The sequence below is a fragment of the Corvus cornix genome, chromosome 3, assembly GCF_000738735.6.
Source record: "Corvus cornix cornix isolate S_Up_H32 chromosome 3, ASM73873v5, whole genome shotgun sequence".
Taxonomy (NCBI): domain Eukaryota; kingdom Metazoa; phylum Chordata; class Aves; order Passeriformes; family Corvidae; genus Corvus; species Corvus cornix.
In genome coordinates, this window is record NC_047056.1 from 44053244 (window position 1) to 44075773 (window position 22530).

Genomic DNA, 22530 nt, shown 5'->3' on the forward strand with positions numbered 1-22530 from the left:
TGGGGGTTGGCAGACCTTTAGGGATCACAGGGACCTTTAAAGTCTTTTCAGGGATCATGGCAGGGGACCTTGAAAAGGACGCTGATGTGCTCAGGAGGGTTCCACGGAGAAATCTGAGGTCTGGGATAAGGAGCTGTTCTCTTGGGTAGAAACCTGTAAGGCACGTCTTAGAGATGGAGGGGTGATGCAAAGGCAGGGTGCAGGTCAGGAAGAGGAGTCCGTCTGAAGGACAGATACAGAGCTCAGTTCCTGAAGGAAGAGCAAAGAGAAAGCTGATGGTCTGGGAGATACCACTGGGGTATTTGGTTGTTGGTTGAGAGAATGGAGTTGGTGAAAGAAAAATGTCGCCCAGGGGGAATGGAGGGAGGAGAGGCAGAAGAGGGATGAGCAAGGTGAGGCAAAGAGGAAGAACAGCTAAAAAAGGGAATGATTGAACAGTAAGAGATGAAATGTGATTGTGAGACTCCAGAGAAAGCTCATGAAAAAGAAAAAACTAATATTGAAAAACTGAGAAATGAATAGAGGAAAAGAAAAAAATGGTAGCAAAAGCTCTGTGGAGCAGAAAATGAGAAAATGCAGAAATGTGCAAGAGGAGAAAAGGAACTAAAATCAGCAAGTAGGAGTGGAAAGTAAGGAGTACCTGAAGGTTCTTATTTCAGTTCACAGAATATTCAGCTGTTGCATTCCTATAACCACCTACTGCAGAGATAGGAAAAGGGATCCCAGTTTTTTGATGGAAAGAGCAGGCCTGGTCTTCATTACACTATAATTAGAATTTTAAAAAGCTCTTGGAGTTGACCCCATGCACAGTAGAGTGTTTCTCTCAAGGTTGCACTGGAGGCTCCTCTGGACAAGGAGCTTGCCTCCCATTCTTTTGGTGCACTGCACAAGCTTTATGAATCATAAATAATAATAACCTACAAGGTTCCAGCTTTGAAATGTGGGTCATCTCATTCCTCTTTTACCAGTTCAAATACAGTTTATTACCTACCTTATATAGAAGCAGAAGCAGAGCAATCTTTCACTGTGCCATAAAATTGAATCCTTTCAAGCATTTCCATGTCTGCTCTGCATACCAGCTCTCAGATACCCTGTTGCTGCCCACCAGGGACTTTGTTGACCTAGTTGGACTTTTCTTTCTTTACTTCAGATTCCTTTTTCCTTTATCATCAGTGGCAAAAATCTAAATTGCCTTGATGGTGTATGATAGGGCCCAGAGTTACTTTCCTTCTCTTTAGTGAAACAGACTGGCTCTGTTTGAGAGCTTCCTTTTCCAAATCAATTGACAACATTTCGTTTCAGACTAACATTGACTAATTTTGCCAGCTGGTGTTAAAGCCATATAAAAAAAAAGCCAAGACATAGTTATAGGCAAAAATAAAGTGAGGCAGCTGGCACGCTGTGGATTGCTGACTTCCCTGGGCTTGGCTGCCGTACCTCTGGCAAAGATTTGCCTTCCTCTGGTAATCCAAGTCCATTGCAAAGGCACAGATAATGCTACAAGAGCAAGACAGCAAAAACTTTCATCTGCTTCATAGTTATGATTATTTTCTCCCCTATCAACCACCATCAAAGCGTTTCAAGGATCTTTGGCAGAACCACTAGGAATATGTTTCATTCTAGGATGGTTAGCCAAGAGGAGCCTTTCATTGATATGCATTGCTGTAAAGCCCTCTAGCATTCCTTCTATTTTCCTGGCGGTGCAGTGGCTTCTTTGCTTTAAAAGGAAGATAAGGACTCTGTGCATTCAGAAGCGTGACTGCCATTTCGAATTATTTCAGAGATTGAATCATCAGTATGCTTGGAGCCTGCTGTACCAGCACTTTTCAAGACAACTGTGTCTACATGCATTGCTCAGGCAGACAGTAACCCTACCATGTGTTTTCTGTGCCTGGTACCATTGTACACCCTTCACATTTTGAGAAATGTAGGCTTGGTGCCTGATTTCTGCTTGTTCTTCCTTGTGTTGTTGTTTTTCTTACCAATTTCTGTCCACACTGCAGTGGCCATTCCTCTCAGACCAGCCAGTTGACTGGTTTCACCCTATTTGTACATGAAAGCACAGTGTACTTTGAGGACTGACTTCTCTCCCTTGGGAAGGTAAATATCTCCATTCTTGCTCTGCATCTTGGGATCTTGCAGAGACAGGTAACATCAGCTTTGACAAAGAGCTGCGGAACTATCACCACACCAGAGAAAACACATCCTCCATTTAATTAGCCCCTACTTGGAGCTGCTTATTTCCAGGCTTTCAGCACCAAGGAAATGCTATTGCAGCCTCCCCATATAGCACATTTCCTCTGCACTGTTCTATCAGGAATGAGTGACTGGTGATATTCAAAGTTTCTTATAGGGCAAATGACATCTCTCTGCAATCAATTATTGTGCATAAACATCTAAACGGAGTTGCTGTGGAGCCAGATACTGCCACATGTTCAGCTGGAGTAACCTGGCCTGCATCACTGGAGTTGTAGGGAATTTGTATAAGTACGAATGAGAAATAAATTTGGACTTTAGTATATTTGCATGCCTACAGGGAATTCATCAGAAGCATATCAACACTGTAATCGCTTTAATAATAAATCTTTTTCACTTCTTTAGCAAGCACAAACTAAAGATCCCAAGCACAGCAAAAACTTCCATGAGTAGCAGTCAGCTTCTTTAAGAGATGAGATTCTTATTATCCTCATTTTGCAGATGGAGCAGCTGAGAAACTGCAGAATGAAGCAACTTGCCTGAAAACAAGCAGCACATCTTTTCACAGAGCAGGCAAGAAAAGACCTACAGCAGATAGGAACAGACCCCCAAACTTCCCCTGTATACCTTTCTGGCCATGAGAGGGCCATGAACAGATGCAATGGGGATCAGAGAAGCCTTCATTTATTGAAATCAGTGACTAAAGCTTCCTTTTTGGGAAATAAGCTCAAATGCAGCATAATTGTATTTCTGGATAAATACTGTGTAGCTATTAGCAGTGTTCTGCTGGCAGCATCCAAAGGTTTTGGTAGTCAGGCAATGTTTGTACCACTGAGCACTAGGGCAGACCCTGTGAACATCTCACCCAGGATTTCACATCTGTAGAAGCAAGATTTGGTGGCCACTGGTCTTTTTCCCATGACAGATCTACGCAGTGCTCGTGCATCCTGGAAAACAGAGCAGCTGGCGGGCAGCAGAGGCCGGTGTTTCGGTGGCTCAGCTAGGGCTGCTGGTTTGGGTGTGCTTCCCCACTGAAGCGGCCTTGGCAAGGAATGTGTGTTGGCTTCTGCATGGAGAACTTAACTTGCAAAGTGTTTTGCTTTTGTTCAGGCTGCCTCTCTGCACAGGAGACAGTGTTCAGTGTGAGCATCAGGGCACCTTAACCCACCTGGTTCTTTCTCCTTAGCTATGGTAGCAGTTTTCTCCCTCTCCTGACAGGAACTGGTAAAGGTGACAGTGACAAGTTCGCATGAATGGGGGTTTAGGTTTGCTGTGTGTCTGCTTCTCCACTAGACCTAGCAGCACGCACCCGGTTACCGCAGGATAATGATAATGTCACTTACTCAGCTGACGGAAAAGCAGTACCCTCTTCCATGCTTACTGTGGGTACTGAGTGTTAAGTACACATGGGCAGTAATTACACTCTGGCTTTGGCCCAAGGCAGCTTTTGCCCAATTTTTGTATACCTTGCAGTATTTTCAGTTAGCACAACAGCATATTTGATCAGATAGCCAAGATCTTGTTCCAAAGGCATGAGGAGTTTTTTCTTGCATAACAACTGGCTCACTTCCCAAATGGCACCATGCTTTCTTAGGCTTTAAACAGCCTCAAAATGAGCTGCTCTTAGCTGTGCTAGCTTACTCACTGGGGAGTCCCTCTAGCTCATCTTTGATCATGTCCCACTGGTTGTTTCAGCTACCATCTCGCCTGTGCAAACTCATAAGGTATAGGTTTGGAGGTGACTCATTATTTCTGCACTGTGTCCCCTCCACAAATGATGTAAAAATAAAATAAGACCATTTTGAGGTTCTAAACTCAGGCCAGAGCAGGAGTTTTAATGCATCACAAAGCAGAAAGATAAGTTATTAAAGATTTATCTAAGCTTCCTTACCTTAGTGGCTGCAATGAGACAGTATGTACACACAATGGACAAACAGTAGTTTCATTTACAATGATGGAACTTAAGAATGACAGCATCCATTGGATCATCTTCTCAGTCCTTCCATAGATCACAGACCATTACATTTCACCCACTTATCCCTAAATGAAGTAAGGTGCATTTTGTAGTCATCTTGAATCAATTTAGGCATTTGCTTTCAAAAAATAAGCAGATTACTAATCCACCTATTTAATTATAGATTCTCCCATGAGAAGCTGGAACAAGAACCAGTAAAAAATAAATATGAAGTCACCAGAATACATTATTCACTCCCGTATTTTAATTTTATATGTCTTGTAAAAGAAATTTTATCCCTCTTTCCTAACAGCTGACAATTGTAAACAGTAGGATTTGTAGCAGCTGAGTGTAAGAGCCGGAGTTCCAAAAAGACTCCTAGTTCAACATACAAGCCTAAGTTATCTCAACATGTATTCCCCAGCAATTTCCCAGCAGCAAGGCTCATATATAGGATTATTTATGTTGTTGCTTTCCTAGCACATTATATGCAGTACAGCACATTCACTTATGTAGTAAGCAGCTCTCTCCGCTTGGCTGGAGCACCACTGCCAACCTTTAGTCCACAGCCCAGTTAATCTTTGTTAATTATAAACTGTGAGATGCCACTGCAGACCTGGATAGCATCCTGCGGAAGCAGGAATTTGGCCAATGAAAGAGTAGATTTACTTTGTAGTCTTCACTGAACTTTGCTGACAGCCACTGCGGCACAAGATCAAAGGCAAAAGGAAACAAGGTGTTTTTAGCAGAGCAGAGCTGGCTTCCTTCTAGGCAGAGCTGCCTACCATCTATTGGAGAAATCAGGTACCACCTCCTATGTTAGCTGCCTGGTTCCAAACACATGGATCCACTCTATGTGGACATAATGCAGAGGTACCCAGCCTGGAAATTTTGTGAGCCCTACTCAAGGCATGAATTTTGACATGAGATCAAGGACCCTTTGGTTATACAAAAGTTGTCTGTTGCCTCTTCTGGAAGTATTAGGTATACATTTTGTTCAGTATCACTACTTCTGACCGCAAGCCTCCTCAACTGAAAAAACCCAGACAAGTGTGAGCCCTGTAAGCCTTGTCATTCAGTCGTGGAGAGTACAGAAGTGAGGAGGTAAGAGCTAGAAGTGCCTTTTCCCCAATCACCTCAAATTCCCCAGCACAACTCTCAGCAAGGGTAATATTTTATTTGTGACTGAAAAAGGCATGAGTCTGTCTTCTGTAGCTGACTGAAACAAGTGAGGAATGGTGGGTTGCAAAAGCCTTTCTCACTGCAAAGAGGACGAGGCAAGTATCAGAGAGAAAATAGAAACTAGAATTTTTGCATGTAATGTATTTTTGCTTGGAGTTATACTGAGTACTTCAGTGCCCACATCGGCCTAGTCAAACCTGTATTTTTTTAAAGGAGGCTCAGATTTTGATGAGTTTGCTGCTGGAGGCATCTCTTCTTTCTTCCAGTTGATCATTGAGTAAATCATGTGGGGACTTCTATGGATAGATGTGCATTCCTCTAACCACTGTGAGCATGCTCAAGTCCGTGTCAAGTCCACACTAGAATCTGGTTGTTGGTTGACAGAGAACAGATGCTCCAACTATTTTGACCTGAACTTAGGACCTAAGAAAAGCATTGTGTTTGAGGTCAATAGCAGGTTAAGCCTTTAGATTCTAGGAGAAAAATCAGGTGGAGATGGAATTCACTATGGAAGAAATAAATAGGCTACAGCAGAGTCTTCTGTCGAAAACTGTGCTTACCTGAAAGCCAGGCAGCTCTGAATTTTTGAAAGCTCCATAAGGAAGAAAGAACACTGTCTTGTTTTTGATACAGTGCAGTTAGCAGAGCCTCCACAGTTAGCATGAGTTCACTTACCTCCCTGTATATATGCACCGATATAAATGTGCTCTTTCTATTGGTATATAAGTAATTGAATTCCCTTGGAGATAAAACTGTTACTGAAGAAAGACATGTAGCACTCAAATGCCTGGATAATTATTACAGTAGTTGCCTGCAGAGAATCCAGTCTGATCTGCCACCACCTCTCAACCCTCTGTTCAGTCTAAAATTTGAAAAGACTGATCAAAATTTGCCCAGAACACAGTTTTGGTCATATCTGACTTTTGTTCTAATAGAAGTTTTGCTTCCATAACTCCTCAAAGTTAGTGGTGAAACTCCCAGTGACCGGGTAACTCACTGTAAGATTCAGTGCAATTTTTATTCAAGAATGGAATGCAGAATAATATTAAGAATATGTAACTTATAATCAGGGTTACTGTTTGCATGCTTTTATGGTGATTACTTTCCAGTCCCACAATGCTGCTACTGTAAAAAGCACCCAGTATCTTCCATTTTCTTCCATGATTGTGGACTCCAGTCATGAATTTAGGGACAGTATTTAGGGGAACTCCTCACCTCATAAAATTCAAAGTAGAGTATCGTAATGAGCCCATTCGAATGCAGGACTTTTAATAGAATTTCAAGGCAGTTGCCTCTGAAGATAAATTAAATGGATTAAAGTCCAAATTGCTGCAGTATGAAGTTGATAACTTTTCAGTTCTCTTTATATCGCTAACAGGAATTAGAATATATATTTTGCAGCAAGCCTTGCTGGCACATTTGACAGAGGCAGAAAGGCATATGTATACTAGGGAGGAGAATTTGGCATATCTTCAAAAAATGTGTGGAGGTTATTTAATTCCAGCTCTTAGTAAGTTTAGATACAATATTTAGCACAGGATAAAACAGGAATTCATATATAATAACCTTTAGTGGTAAAATCCACTGTATCTGTGAGTAATACTTCAGAATATGAGAGTACCTGCTACAAGAAACTTAGGCCTATTAGATGGACGATCTGGTGATATCAGTAATATGGGACAGATTTCCACAGATGAGAATCACCTTGATTGTCAGTGAACCAAAAGTCCTGTTTTCTACCCTGCTGAAATTAAGGTGAGAAGATCAGACAAGTTCGAATATCCTGCACAGATTATCATAACACTTTACTTTTATAATTAATTTATTTATACTTTGAATTTCAATAGCAGAAGAAGGTCTGAACTCAGAACGCTTTTTTCTTGGTTTGAGTTTGTGTTAATGCAATTTTCCCTATTTTCATATACCTCCGTCCCTTATTCTGTAGCCTCAAGCCAATTCAGACCTTCTGACCTAATAGGTTAATACCCTGGGCTTGTTCTTTAAAATAATTCTATTGTGGACTTTAAAACTGTTTTCTGTATTAGTCATGCTATTTCACAATCAAATTAAGTAAAATTATTTTTCTCTTACTCTAAGAGCAAAGTATTTAAAGAAAGCACTTTAAACTTCTCTCAAATAGCATCTAAAAATCCATATGTGCAATGCGTGTTGACCAAATATTCTAATTTAAAAACTGATTTAATAAAATTTTTGGGGGTTTTGGCATTTTTCCATTATGATACGTTAATTAATATTCAACAAAAAATAGACTACTGATCTTTTAGACCTTCAGCCTTGACTATGGTTGGAAAACTGGGGAAATGTGAGCAAACCCAGTCATTCCAATGCTGTATTACATTCCCACCCACCAGCCACCCACAGGGACTCACAGCTTTTCTGTAGGAACCCGAGAGCAGCTTCCTCAGAAATCACACGCAGCTGCCATATGGGGCCTGACCAAAAGTCCATCGGGTCCTGCCTCCAGCTTGGTGGAATTGAACAGGAACATGTATTTTCTAGCCTGACACTCATCTCACAGTGTGGGTGTGCTGACAGTTGCAGCTTCCCCAGATGTAGGAAAAGATTTCTTTTTTCTGCTTTGTTCCTAGTAATTTTTGGCAGTTATTTTGCTTTTTTTGCTGCTCTTGAACACTGAGTTGCCCTTTTCCACAGAGCAGTGTGCGAAGAGCTCATAATCCCTAATGGCAGTGGCCACTGAGCATGCAGCATGTGGGTTGTTTACTCCCACCTGCACCTCTTTATCAGCACACTTCTCCATCTGCTGATGTATGACCTGGTCACATAGTCTGTCATCCCCTGCAGCTGGCCATTGCCCTTGCTGACCTGCCTAACTTCACATCATTAGGAAACTTTGTTGCCTTGTGGCTCACTCCCTTGCTCTGGTTACCTGTGGTTAATGGTGAAGAGTGCGGTTCCCACAGCAAAGCTCTGCAGAGCTTTGGCCACTTCCCCTATTGCTGTGTATACTCCTCGTTGGTTTCCTGTCCTGTACTGAGCCTTTTATCCATTCCAGCACTTTCCCTGTCTGCCCATTTTCTGTAAGGCCCTTTGGAGAGGGATTTTATTGGGAGATTCTTCAAAACCTGGAAAGGGTACCTGCACCTCCTTTATCAATGTGCCTGTTGACCACTGCCAGAGAACACTGGTGAGGCTGCAGGATGAATCATCTAGTTTGCCCAATAGATTTTGCTGTCCTTTATGCCATCTAAGATGCCCATTCTGACTATTGCTCACTCTCTTTAGCACTTACAACTCTGTTTCAGAGCTGAGTTGGCAGCTAAGTGGCTGAAACCTTTCCTTCAAAAAGTGGAGGAGGAGTGTGTGTCCCTCTTCAGTAGCTTAGTGCATAGAGCAGCCTTCCACCCCTCTGCTAGGAGCAGGAAATCCATCTGCCAAAGAGAGTGTCCACAGGCCCTCCAAGGCCAGGAGAACCCAGATACCAGCAAAACTGGTTGGCTTAGAAGAGAAAACATCCTTACTTATCAGGAAACCATAAATTCAGGAGGTCATTTGCCCAGAGGAGAAAAAGTGAGGCCCTAGCCTTGTTCCAGTGATTACTTCAAATACAGAATGGAAATACATACTGGAGATGACTCCTAAAATGAGAGATGAAAACTTAAATGTGTCTTTGAATCCTGACAGAGTCTGGGTGTAAGAGAGGCACATAGGTGTTAGAAGTCATGGTCCTTTGGCATGCCCAGGAACAGATTCTTTGGCATCTGATGAGCTCTAGTGGGACTGGGAGGAGGTTACAGCTGCTACAAACAGTTTTGGCAAAGCTAGACCTAATTTGGAAAATGAGGGAATGTCCCTTGATGCAGAAGTTAGGCTGAGCATGCTCTCATTACATCTGTGCAGGAAGGTTGATACATGGAGATTACTGGCTCCCCAAATGAAATATTAAAAGTTTCTCAAAACCAGACACCAGGATGACCTGTGAAAGGAGAGGCCATCACTGACAATGGCACAAGAAAGCTGCACTAGGTGCTGGGTGGTCTGCTAGGCCACAAGTGAGTCCCTGAGACCTCACTCTTTAACCTGACTGACTGCAAAAAAAATGCCTAGGCAACAGATCTGAACAAATATTAACATTTAAGGTTTAGACAACTACAGTGGTAATTAGAGATGTAAATCACTTCATGAATTTGGTATTTCATCCTCCCAGCATGATGCTTCAGCTGGTTTTTATCAGTTTAGCTCAAAAACCTTGAACACCTAAATAATGCATGGTTGGTGTGGTAGGAACGGAGTAAAACTGTGATAGGCAGGAACAGGACAAAAACAAAATTTGAGGAGTTTGTGAGTCTGCTACTGAGGCAAATAATATTGGGTGTCCAGGAGACCACCATCAGAAGCTGTTGTGTGTGTTCTCAGGTATGTTGGAACTAATTGTCTTCCACTGATCTCTCCCTGTAGTAGATACTGGGTGAAGAAGTCACACAGCATTCAAGGCTGTGAGAATATGCCTTGGGTAGTATCCAGCTCTGATCCCCCTGCATGTCACAGGTTTCTAGAGCTCTAACCATCCTGAGGGTCAGACACTGTCTTACAGGACTTGCCTCAGCTCCTCCTCCCCTCTTTACGATAAGCATGTATTTTTGCAAGCAGATTTGTTCTGCGCAATGCTCAAGCAGTTACAAAACATTTGACAGGCTGGCAGAATGGAAATACCTTCAGGATGTCTCATTTGTAATTGTCAGAGAGACCTGTGAGGGTTCTTTTTACCAGAATTTTTTCCAGAAGCCCGATTTAAAGAACTGTTTAAGAATATGCTTACTCCAAAGCACATTCCTAGCCTGGGGAACCTAGAAGAGTTGTGCATTATCATTAGGTACATGTTTTGGTCCTTAATAGGCAGGACCTTAGTCTGTAAGGGTCACTTTCTCACTCTGAAGGACTAGAAAGGGCACCCAGCTCTTGTGTAATACTTCCTTCCCTGAGTTGCTGACTAGCTGACAACAGCTAAAGCAGGTCACTGATGACAGCTAAATATGTTCGTGTGGCACTGCACAGCTCCAAGTCCACCAGCGCTGTCTGTGGTGGCTTTACTCTCTGTTCCTGACAGCAGTGGTGGAGAGGTGGGACTCATCTCACCCAGCTTCAGACACCCACACCAGAGACACCTACTTCCAGCTTGTCGCCCCAGACTGTTTAGAGCTGGTGGAGAGAAACAAGCGCTTAGAGAGAGTGATTCATCTGGCTCGTTTTAATCATCTTCTTTAGGAGGGGATAAATCGTGCTATGGAAATGTCTTTTTTCTGTCTACTAACTATGCAGAAAGTGTAAATCACCGTCTCAGATACACAAATCGGCATAGCAGATGTCTCAAACTAAGAAGATGAATGCCACCCTTGGTTTTTATCAGTATCACATTTTTAACATACACATTGAGGTACAGTGTGGTCCTACCGTAAGTTTATAGCTATCTAGCTGTGCACAGGAGTCGTAAGACTCTTGTACAGACTTTAGAAGAGGCCTGGACAGCTTATTTCAAGGTGTTACCTTTAAAGCTTTAAAGGTGTAGTGCCTAACCATGCCTCTTTTGCTTCATGGCCTTTAGCTGGGTCTGTGGAGTAAATAGCTCAGGTATAGATGTCCCTGCTAGAGGTATCTGAAGTCAGCTGAGGGGGGTCTTAGCCATAACAGAGGAAACAGAAGGACAGCAGTTTTCTGGAGCTGGGCATCTCCATGGTTAATGGCATTGGCGGTAGCTTTGGAGATGATTTCCTTCCTTTGTTTCTGAATGCCATGGGAGAGAGGTTGGACTGAAAGGGAGGGAGGAGGAATGGTCCCATTTGGGATTTATGACAAAGAAAAATGAATGAACAAAAGGGACAATGAAAAATCAAAATTAGTAAAGCAAGATAGACACTTTTCCCTCTACCTCAGTATCTTAATTTGTTCTTTTGGGGGATACAGTAGCATATAGAGCAGTCTGCTGCAAGGAGCAATGGAAGAAACCCATTAAAAGTCTGCAGAAATAAAATTCTTCAATGCCCTGCCTTATCAATTCTAAAAAGACATTTTGCCATCTTTAAATTCATGTGTATTCTGTTGCCAGCTGACCCTTGTGCCCTTGTGCAGTGTTAGAGAGGAGCTTTTCAGCCATGTGTGGGTTTAATGTCACCCCAACAGTGCACCTGTGGTTCGGGTGAGGAAAATGTCCCCAGGAGAGACACAGGCACTTGACAAGGCAAACTACAGCTTTGGGTTTTGTGTTTGCCAGCTGGCAGGCAAGTGCTCTCCACAGTAAATGAGAGGATGAGACCACATGAGTGTATATTATCTGTCGTGTCCACCATCTCCAAAGACAATCTGTTTTTTGGGGGCAGATTATGTCCCAGGTGTTCTCCAGGTCAGTGGTGCATCCACTGGAAAAGGCTGTGGCACAAGCAATCATGAGTTTGACTGATAGATACTACAGATATTGAGAGATATTACAAGTCTCAGCTTGTAACTGTTAATCATCAGACAGTGGTTTTTACCCCTATCATTATGAAATCCATTGTGCCTGGGATAAGTTTTTAGTCCCTCCAGGATGTAAAAGCATCAAGAGAACGAGCATCCCTAGAAAGTTAACCTTTCAGGTGCAAGGTCCCTTTAGAAGTTATGCATGCAGTATTGTCTATTGCTGAAAGCAAATGTTTCTGTTGGTGTGTTTAACACAAAATTAAATATACCTGGACAAGTAATTTTGCCTATGTAGCAGAGAAAGCATCAGTAAAGTTCAGCTTTAGGGAGTAATTGCCATGGAACAGAGTAGAAGGCATGCAAGCTGTCCAGGTGAACTGCTGACTCCTGTGTACATGCACAGTACAATGGGGATCTGGGCAGGTGGCTTCAGCCCTTCATGAGGGGAAGATCTTCACCGCAGTGTCTGTAGTGGGCTGTCTATCAACACTTTATTGCCAGATCTTGAGTGTCAGATGGTAGAGTTGTGATTGATTCTCATATTAGAAGAAATAACACAGCTTCAGTGCTGTGATTCAGAGCACCTACTCATCTTAAAATACCCCAGTGGCTTTAGGCACGTTCCTAATGTTAAATATCTTCAGCAGGAGTGGTTTAAATCCTGGTTTCCTGTTTCCCAGGGGAGTAACTGCAGAAAGACGGGAATGGCAGATACCTCACTGGCTGTCTTCTAGAAGGAGGACCATTTTTGCCTACGTGTCCAAGTAGTTTCAAAAATGTAAACTCTGAGTGCAGTTGCATTGACCCAGAGGCACAAACTCCTCTTAAGCTCTTGTTTGGCACACTGGCTTCCTGAATTCATTTATTCTGTGCCCAGAAATCCCAGTGGTCCATGGGAAGAAGGATGCTGGAGTTTGTTGGGGTGTGTGAAGTGTTTGGTGTTGCAGTGACAATGCTCGGAAGAAGATCTTGAGTGGAAAGGAAAAATGCGGTAATCATTGCAGGACTTGCGTGGTGGACAGCAAAGAGAGTGCTGGCAACTGCCCATTACATGGTGAGGTTAAAATAAATGAGTGTTCCATTGTTTGGTATAAACTGAACCCTGACACTGGTCTGTGCAGCAAGTGAGGCAAGAAGCATTAGTTACAAGCAAAGTATTACTAAGAAAATGCATTAGAATTATTTTGAATGAGCCAAGTCTTCTCAGGCAGTCTGTTTTCAATTGAAACATTTGGCAGGTAACTTGTAACCTTTCCATTATGTGTTTAATACAAGGTCACATTAACTTTGGACAGTTCATTGGCTTGCTGGTGCATCTCTTGTTATGTGGGAGGCTGCCCACACAATCTTCTATTGAAAACTGAAATAAGTGGAGAAATCAGAAACATCCCTATCTCTCTGAAAACCACACAAAAAGGCTAGATGTTTATATCTTTGCTGCTGTACGTTCTTTTTAGATATCAGGCCATCAAACAGAGGCCACAGTCCTTCTTGTTATAAAATACAGCTTTACCAGGCAAACTAATGGTACTTTTAGCTCAGATAATGTATTTCTTACCTGTAGAGAAATAACTAAATAGTTCTTTCCATAAAAAGAAAAAATTTTCTTTCATAATGTGTTAGGTCATGTAAATACAAATTTATGTTACCTTGAAATAGGAGATTTTCCATTCCAAATACTAATTCACACCAGGATAAGGAAGGACTTTTTTTCGTATGTGGACCTCTCTTCATCTGCCTTGAACATATATAAATGTTTGGCAATAATACAGTCTCTCACTGTCCTCACTTTACTTACATGTTTTCATCTTTCAATGCATGCAGTAAATTCTGGACAGTTTTGAAGTTGTAGATTGCTGGATTTCAACATGAACTACTGTTACTTCCTGCTTTAGGCAAATGGACCAACTAAACTGCAGTCAGCCTCTAAGAGACATCACTGCTGAGTGTTGTGTGTGGGGGACTGACAACTTCAGCGGATGTTGAATGGGGTGAATTTAGGAAAAGCAGGTAGAAATCCCTAAGGGCAGTGGCCTGCTGCTGAGGTCTGCCAGCATGTTTTGATCTCTGGAACTCAACCACCTAACCTCTCTTTGCTCATTCATTCACAAGCTGGATACATTATTGACTGATAGCTGTAGGATAGCAGGGCTATAACAGTTGGTGTTTGAGGATTGAAGGGGCAAGGTTTTTTAGGAGAAAAATTTCCAGCAGCATGCTAGGCTTAGTTATAAAGGGGCAAAGCTCCAGTCCAGTCTCAGTTTGTGCAGGACTCGAACTGAAAAAAGTTAGGATTGCCTGATCAGAGATGGACTTCAGGGCAGCCTGTGGGTTGGTCTAGTTTTTGCCATCTGGCTACAGCCACAGGAGACCTGTTTTTCCAGGGATCACTGAAATGCCTGGTGATCCAATTCAGTATTAATCATGCTATTTGTGTTGCAGTGATTTTGCTTAACTTCAAGACTAAATGTATTGCCCTCCCTCTCTTTTAAGAAACACCATATTCCATAAACTGGCCATTTCTGCATTTTCCAAGACAATAACAATTTCAAGTGCTGTTATAATCCCCTTTGCTGCTTTATTAAACTCAATACCATATTTTTCATTCATTTACACATCCAACAGCACGAGTTTAAGTGGTGTGTTAAGCCTTTCTATGTACATCAAAGCAACATGTAATTTTCACTTCCATTTTACTCAACAGCTTCTAAATCTAGAGGTGATAATTGTTATTTGCATTCTAATTATGCCTCAGTTCAACCAGAGGCTTTGCAATGATCTAAAAACAAAGGACATTTTGTGGCAAGATCCGGTGGGTTCCTTTGCTCATAAAGCTCCACGTGACTTCAGAAGGGCCTAAGATTTGAAAACTAAAATGTAGGATGGATTTCCTTAGTAAGCCATGTGTTTTCTTCTCCGCAGGGGATGAGCGCTCCCGGGAGTCTCCAGCCCCAGCCGAAGCACAGATGCAAGCTGGGGCGGAAGGCAGTGGAAGGGTGAACCGCTGCTGCTGGAAATGCTCCGTGACGCAACTCAAGAAGATTTTCTGGGGTGTGGCCGTGGTCCTGGGTGTCTGCTCCTCTTGGTCGGGTTCCACCCAGCTAGCAAAACTGACCTTTAAGAAATTCGATGCACCCTTCACTCTAACGTGGTTTGCAACAAACTGGAACTTTTTATTCTTTCCTTTGTATTATCTTGGACATGTTTTTAAGTCAGCTGAAAAGCAGTCTCCAAAGCAAAGATACAGGTATGGGAGCTTTTGTTTTTAATCCCATGGCTCTTGCATGCTGCTCTACATTTCGCAGACATTTTGTTCAAATCAGTCAGTTAAATCAAACTTGTGTTTGCTTTCCTCTCCAGGTTTGTTAAAGGATGGTCTGAGTTCATTGTGTGTCCTATGCTAGGTGCTGTTATTATTCCTAATATGATTTCATTTCAGCATTAAGAAATTCAGATTTATTTCCGAGATGTGCAAGTCATGTAATGAAAGTCTGCATTTTCTGCTATTATTTATCAAGAGTTTTCTGCAAATGTAATTTTTTTTTTAATATCTCTTTCCCCTACCTGACTTCTCTGTCAGCCTCTGAGTAAGCTAAGTAAGCTTTTCTTTTCCAAGCTCAGGAGTAGAGCAAAGCCTTGAATAGCTGAGTAAAAAGTACTGCAGTATTTTCCTGGCACTACGCCCTTGACATCAAAGGCCAAGCTGTGATCCCAGTTAAACTTGGGCTGTTGTGTTTATTTCCGGGAGGAAGTACAGTCATAACCAAAGGCAGCACTTTGTCTTCAGCACACCTTGTCTGTATAGCAAGCCAAACCCGCAAAGCCTGAGTCACTCATGGAAAGCCCTGAGTGCCCATCCTCTGTGAGAGGCTGAGGATGCTGTGTCTGCCTGAAAGACTGCCTCTCACAGAGCACTCCCCCAGCTCTGCTCCACTCATTTTGGCCTGAGAGGTGTCTGGGACAGATGGGATGACTCAGCCATCAAGATGTCCCATGTCAGAGAGCTTCCCTGATACGTGGAAGGATGTGAACAACGTTTTCCCCTTCTGTTACACAGTGGGACTCATAGACTTTTAATGAAGTAGCTCAGAAAAGTAAACAGTAAGAAGTACACATTTCTCAGCTCCCAGCTGCGCCACAGCAAGGTGGAAACTTACTACAAGAAAAAGCTAAGAAACCAGGTTACTCAGGAAATGCTCTACCTCAGATGTCTAGGGTTACGAGATTTTACTGCTTAACTATCATTGTGGTTGCTTCGTCTTTTAAATGATCTGGAGGCTGCAGATAAAGGATATGACCATTCACTGCAGGTTCTAGAGCAGGATCCAGAAGTTCTAAAGGCATTTTCATAAGCGCCACGTTTCCTGCACTTTAGTCTTCAGGTTGCATTTGTTCACGGCAAATGTGGTTGCTTCAGAGATAAGAGGAGTACGGAGGTTACAGAAAGCTACAGTTTAATCTAAAAACAGCAACAAATGCTAGCCTAAAAGCTACTACCTTTTTGTTTCTTTGGTTTTAAGTATTTTTCTTTCCAGCTGCTCTCAGAGAATGTTTTAAATACTGCTGAATTCTGGGGTGAGCGGTTGTGGTTTGCCAGATCCCTGGGGTTAAAAACCCAGAGCATCATACTTGTTACTGCTGCAGTAAATTGATACAGTTGGTAGTTTTATGTCTTTCATTAATTAAATGAGGGCTGAATTGAAGAGCAGGTGCAAGCCCTGCAGCATGTTTGGGATGCAGGGGGATATCATTAGCAGTAGGCTTGCCCAGGCTTCATAAATAGTGTGTGTTTGTGTGTCTGACAAGTAGACTGAATAGGGTTAACTTAGGTTTTTCTGGGTGTCAGGGAAGATGTGTGCATTTGGAGATGCGGCTATGGCTCCTAGCTTTGCTGCAGATTTGTTCTGTGGTTTAGAGCAAGTCAGTACAGACCTCTGATTTCCTTGTACTCCCTGTTCTTTTGGATGAGAAGTCCTTTAGAGAGGAGGGAAGACTCCCCCTTACCGTGTGTTTACATAGTGTCTGCCTCAGCATGTCCACTATCTACACTGAGGCCTTTTGGTGGTGCTGCACGAAGAGTAACTGTGAAAAGATTTACTGCTTATCTGCTTGCTCCATTACAGCTGAGATGTCACATGCGTATACATCAGTAAACCCAAGCACTGCAGTCCAGCCTCCCCCCTTGATTATTCCCCCTTTTTCCATATTATGTTTGTGTGCAAATATATAGGGAAAGAGATACACAGGGACTTTGCAGCTCCATATGAGGTATCACCATCTTCAGGAAAGCTTGCAGTTCAGGCATGGTTGGACATGTTAGAGAGACATTTCATAGACTTCTGGGTAGTTAAAAGAAGACAGTTCTGACCTAGAGCTATAAAGAAACTGGCATAATCACTTTCTGCTTCTTTTATCCTTCACTTTCATCTGTATTTTACATATAATCTGAGCTCTCTGGCAGGAATTTGGAACAAGGTAAATTAAAAGGTGGTAGTGGGAGAAGGTGGAAATATGATGTCTAAGTCACCTTAGCAGTGAGGTAGAAAAAGAAGGAGTTCTCAGATCTTGCCCACATAGGCTGCTAAAATCCACAGGTATCTAATGTTTTTGGCAGCAAAGCTCCCCAAGGAGACCTACCCAGCCACCTCAGCAGGCTGGGCAGCTCAGCCTCCCCTCCACCTGGCACAGGCAGTGCTTTCACACCGCCCCTTCCTGAGGGCACCGGAGCCAGCAGGTGTGCTTTGAGTACCTCCCTATACAGTTAAAGGGCACATAAAAAACAGCAACCACCGGGAAAAATACACAAAAGGGGGATCATAAAATGTAGCAACAGTGAATAGATGTATAGTCCCTCCTACATAGATTATATGGTTTATTACTGTTTTTAAATTCCTGTTGTATTGTACCAGTATGTATGCTATGCTGTAAATACACTAATTTTTATGGTTTGTAGTCGCACAAGAAGAACATACCCATCATGGACATAAACCATTTTTTACCTGACTTATGACAGCAAAACAGATTTTTTTTTTTTCCCTTTTTATAACATGTATAATAGTTGTAAATTTGCCACCAAACTTTTGTAGTGACATGAATGTAAGAGCAGGTTTATTCAGTTTCTTCATAAGATTTTGAGTATTAGACCACAATGTGAAGTATTAAGGATTTATGATTGAACCATATTGCATGGTAAGGAACTTGCTGTTTAAGCTGAAGTAGACTATCAGTGTATCCACACCATGGGGAGAGAGTCACTCTTCATAGCAAACCAGAACTCATGCATTCACTTCCAGCTGCTCTATACTCCCTGTACAGCTCCATCAAATGCTGTCAGGGTTGTGCCCAAGTGTAGACTGCGTAGAGAGAACTTCTCCCATGGTTGCTACCAAGGACATCATGGCGCAGGACTGCACGCATGGGAGTGATACGGAGAGCTCTGGAAGGCCACAGGAGAGCATGCCAGGGTCAGCATCACTCTCCTACTTCTTGTGCAAGTGCTCACTAGCTTAAAATAAAATTACTGTAACTAAAATATTATTCATTTCAACCACTGTCCAGTCCAGAAATAACACATGTAATGATTTGTGCACCTAATGCATCATTTAAGAGTACTTCATACTTTTTGCTTCCAAACTGCTTTAAAAAATGACACATTTAATCTGATGAGCTATCCTCCATCATACCTACATTATTAATTTATGAGGTAACATAAATTAAAAGCACTAGGGCTTAAAACTCCCTGGCTACATGAAAGATTAAATTAAAATCTCTGCAAGATATTGCTTAGCTTTGTGTATGTCTAGGCAGAATGAAACACGCCTTTTATAAAGACTCGCCCTCTGTGTTCCAGCTGGGAGGAATAATAGAGGGGTTTATTCCCATTTTAGTAAAACACCTCAGAAAGCTTGTTTATTTTGATGGTGTGGTCTTAGCTAATGATTTTTTTGAGAAGGAAAGGGAAGGACTTTCAAGAATGGTTTTCAGGATTATTTATTTATTTATTCATTTATCATTTAGATCTTGATTTTTATTTCATAAAGCTTTAGGACTAAAGAACACAACAGAAGCTAAAACTAAATCTCTTCTGAAACCTTGAATGCACGTGATGTGTTGGGCAAATGAAGAAATCAACACAGTACAGTCCCCGCACTGATCTGCCACCACATTTGAACATTTTAGAATGTTCTTTTTCACTGATTCAGAGTTTTGTCTCGATATTGTCCCCAAATTATCTGCCACTAATCTTTCAGAATCTGAAGATTTTTCTTTGAAAATAAAGAAAAAGTTGCAAGTAACACCAAAGTATTGCTATGTCTTTGAAACTGAGCCAAAATACTGATGCAACAATGGTAGAGGACTAACATAGTAGATCTCACTTACTCTGATTTACCTACATACTGACTTCACAGAAGCCACTTTTGATCTATATGCATATGGGCCCAGAATGAAGGGGCCTTGAAGTTTCAGTGCCATAGCTTCACTTGAGGTCCAGGAGAATGTGGGCCAGTTTCTAAACGTGTTTCAGAGGCATTTCTGCTACCATGGAGAAGATGAGACACTAGCCATCACCCCCAGTAATACAAGGAGTTGAGTCCTTTAGTTTGATCCTGACTCATATGAAATGCAATTCACTGCACCATCGGTACTGCCCTCCTTTTCTGCAGCAGGCAGAGAACCCCACTGGTAACCAAACCCCTGGCAACCATGAAACTCTAAGGGGAAAAAAAGGTCAGAGCCATTTGGCGTGACTGGATGCTGTTTTACTATCGATTTTTCAGTGGTTTGTGTTCATGAGCCTCTCTTACCCAGCAGCATTAAAATGTTGTAGTGTGGTTAACTTTTGGCATCCTACTGATTTATATTACTACTTAGATGGGATCTTCGCCACCAGAGCAGACAGCATTAAGAGAGTCATAAATAAGCTGTGGAGGCATCAAGACATGACAAATGCAAGTGTTTTTAGCAAATGTCACCCAGTGAAGCATGTTTTCTTTCAAAAAACTTCAGTTTATAAACTTCTGTTTGTCTAATTAAGAACATTATCCTTAAAATAATACCTATTTACTTTGTGTTCCTCAAAATAAAATCACTTTACATTTCAGGTTCACATTAGCTTCTCAGGAAAAATAAAAATAAAAAAGCAACCAAGGAACAAATTAAATTTGAAATTAAAAGATAGAGCATCTGATTCTTACCTGTGTTCAAAAGACACCAGTTAGGAGTAACTCCAGATTAAATCAGTTTGATCTCTACAGCAAGAGATCAGTTTGACCTCTACAGTCATCTGTCAGGGCTCACCTTTGTGCTTGGTATCAAAGCAATTAATTAAAAGAAGATGTGGATATTGTACAAGAGGTTTATGATACTCGTAGTCATCTTTATCTCTCCCGCAGATATCTGAGCTGCTGGTGGTGTTGTGTTATTGATGGACCACTGTATCACTTCTCCAACTGTTTTCAGTGAATATGCACTTTTCTGCCAGAGGTTCTAGCTGAAGACAAGGCCAAATTGTGCAAGTAGCAGTAGTAGGGAAGCCTTCTGCTGGAACAGCGTGATGTTTGTGGTAGTGGCAGTGCTGGTGGGCATGTGTCCAGTGTCCAACCTGTTGTCTGTATGGCATCAAGCTTGGTCATGGGGCATTCGTTTGGGCTTAGCTCAGCCGAAGCCCAAGCCACAGAGCTCAGGGTGATGTGGTTGTTAACTTCTGTTTCTCAAGTCAAGTAGTTACCTCTTCCTGATGAAACCTGCAGCAGCTGCTATTTCTTGCCTTTTGAAGAGGAAAGTGTCTCCCCACGGGATATGGGATGGGTGTGCTGTCACCCCATGGGGGTTCTGGAGGTGGCCCCTTGCTGCTGCCTTGACATAATACAGCTATGCTGCCCTATTGCCAGATGATCGCGTGAGTCGTCATTTCCACTGCTTTTTTGGGGAGGTTTGTTTTCTTAGGTGATTAAAGATTAATGTCATGGTCTCTTGGTCTTTATGCCTCGTGAAACAAAAATTTCTCAGCCAGCTGTCAAAAATATGCTCTACAGGCTGCCTGTTCTTGAGAAAATAACAGCTCCAGAGTTTTTCTAGAGTAGCCTCCTGTTCACATCGTCTCCTCTGAAGACAGTACTAGGGGTTGATTTAGGGAGGAAATGTGCCACAGCTGGCTCCTCAGTGTCACACTGCATACTCCAGCACTGCCAGCTTGGCGCTGAATGTCTGGTTTCCCCACAGAATTCACGGGAGAGCGAAACATACAGCAGAAGCACAAACATGAGGTATGTGAGGTAAGCAGCAGGAGAGGGTGAGGAGAAAGAGAAAGGCTGTGGTCAAACTCGCTGCTAGTGGGACCCCTCCACCATTCCAGAGTTAGGCACCTCACTAGAATTGAGATACTGCTCCTCTCAGTGTCTTCCATTGAAAAGCTTAAAAAAACTGCTCCTGGAACATGATGAAGGTGATAGTTTTTCTCTACCTCAAATGTATGGTACCTACATCAGACTCTTGATGTGAGTGGCTGGCAGACACACACTTTATTATTTAAAATTAATGCCTAAGTCCTAATTTCTCTGGAGGCAGCTCTCACAACGGTAAGCCTGCATGGTGGACTCAGGGACATAAGGTGGCATTTATATGTTTACCTCCCTTTCTAAACCTCCTGGAAATACCTTTTAGAGATTTCTTTTAAAATTCTGTTTGACTAATTTGCTAATTCCTTCTATTCAGCTAGAACGCTGTCTCTGAGAACTCGTGTCTTAGCTTTTGTAAGAAAATGGTCATAGGTCCTTTTTTAGGAAACCAGTCCTTTCTAATTTAACCTCACAGATTATACTTGGAGTTTGTATTTGTTTTTCAGAACATGATGTTCTGAAAAGAGCTTAAAATTTATGTCCTGTGAAAAGCTTTCCCTTAATCTGAAGAGCCTTCATCTGTTGAGAAGCACCTCTTCTGGGCTTTTGGACTTCTCTGAAGTGCTAATCGAGAATAAAAATTGGGTACTGCTTGATCAGGAGAAACCCACATTCTTTAATCTTGAGCCTGGTTTGCAAAATCCTTCCAGGATGATTGAATTAAGTAATGTCCTGTAATTCTGTCTTGTTGTTCCATTACTTTTGTCTCCTCTGCTGTGGCTTGAACAGATGCTTCAAAATAATTACATTAACTGCCTCCTATGAGGTAACAGTGCTTGAGGCAAGGACTAGAAAGAGAAGTAATTGTTCTTACCTGCAGACAGGGCATGTGCTATGAAACAATGTATTTATGTAATGGCTTTTGCTTGGAAAAAGATGTGTCATACAGCACCGAATGATCTCTCTCTGGTCAGTAGTTAAACTGCATTTCATTAGCACTGCCTCTGGTTAGTTAAGCAAGCTGCCAAGCTCCCACACTGCTAGGCCTTTTCTCAGGAGACCTCAAGAGCAAATCCACCTATGCTGGTCCTACTCAAGATGATCTGACCTCTCTGCACTCACTGAGACCATGGGACAAAAGCAAGCCAGACTGAAGGGACTGCGGGTCACCTCCTCCCTTTTCTGCCTCCAGGCACAACCTGCACACACAAACAGAAAAGTAGCTGCATTTTATGGCTGGCAAATGAAAAAAAAAGGACTGGGAAAAGTGTGTGTGATCATGTTTACTTTGTAGAAAGAGAAGCAGAAAGCTGAGGTGAGCATGGATTTGCTGTTTTTCCAGTCATCATAACATGGAAGGTTTCACAGCTGGCCTTTTTGCAGAATGTTGTTTACCGTGGTCACCACACCAAGTACCTTAACCCCCAG

The 22530-nt window shown here is 42.2% G+C and overlaps 1 protein-coding gene across 1 annotated transcript in view; it reads left to right on the plus strand.

Annotated features, from left to right (window-relative positions):
- SLC35F3 (solute carrier family 35 member F3) overlaps positions 1-22530 on the plus strand; it is a 167835-nt gene that overhangs the window by 106516 nt on the left and 38789 nt on the right. Inside the window, exon 3 of the mRNA XM_039569397.1 lies at positions 14687-15011. Coding sequence (XP_039425331.1) covers positions 14687-15011 — 325 coding nt within the window. The remainder of the gene's footprint in view (positions 1-14686; positions 15012-22530) is intronic.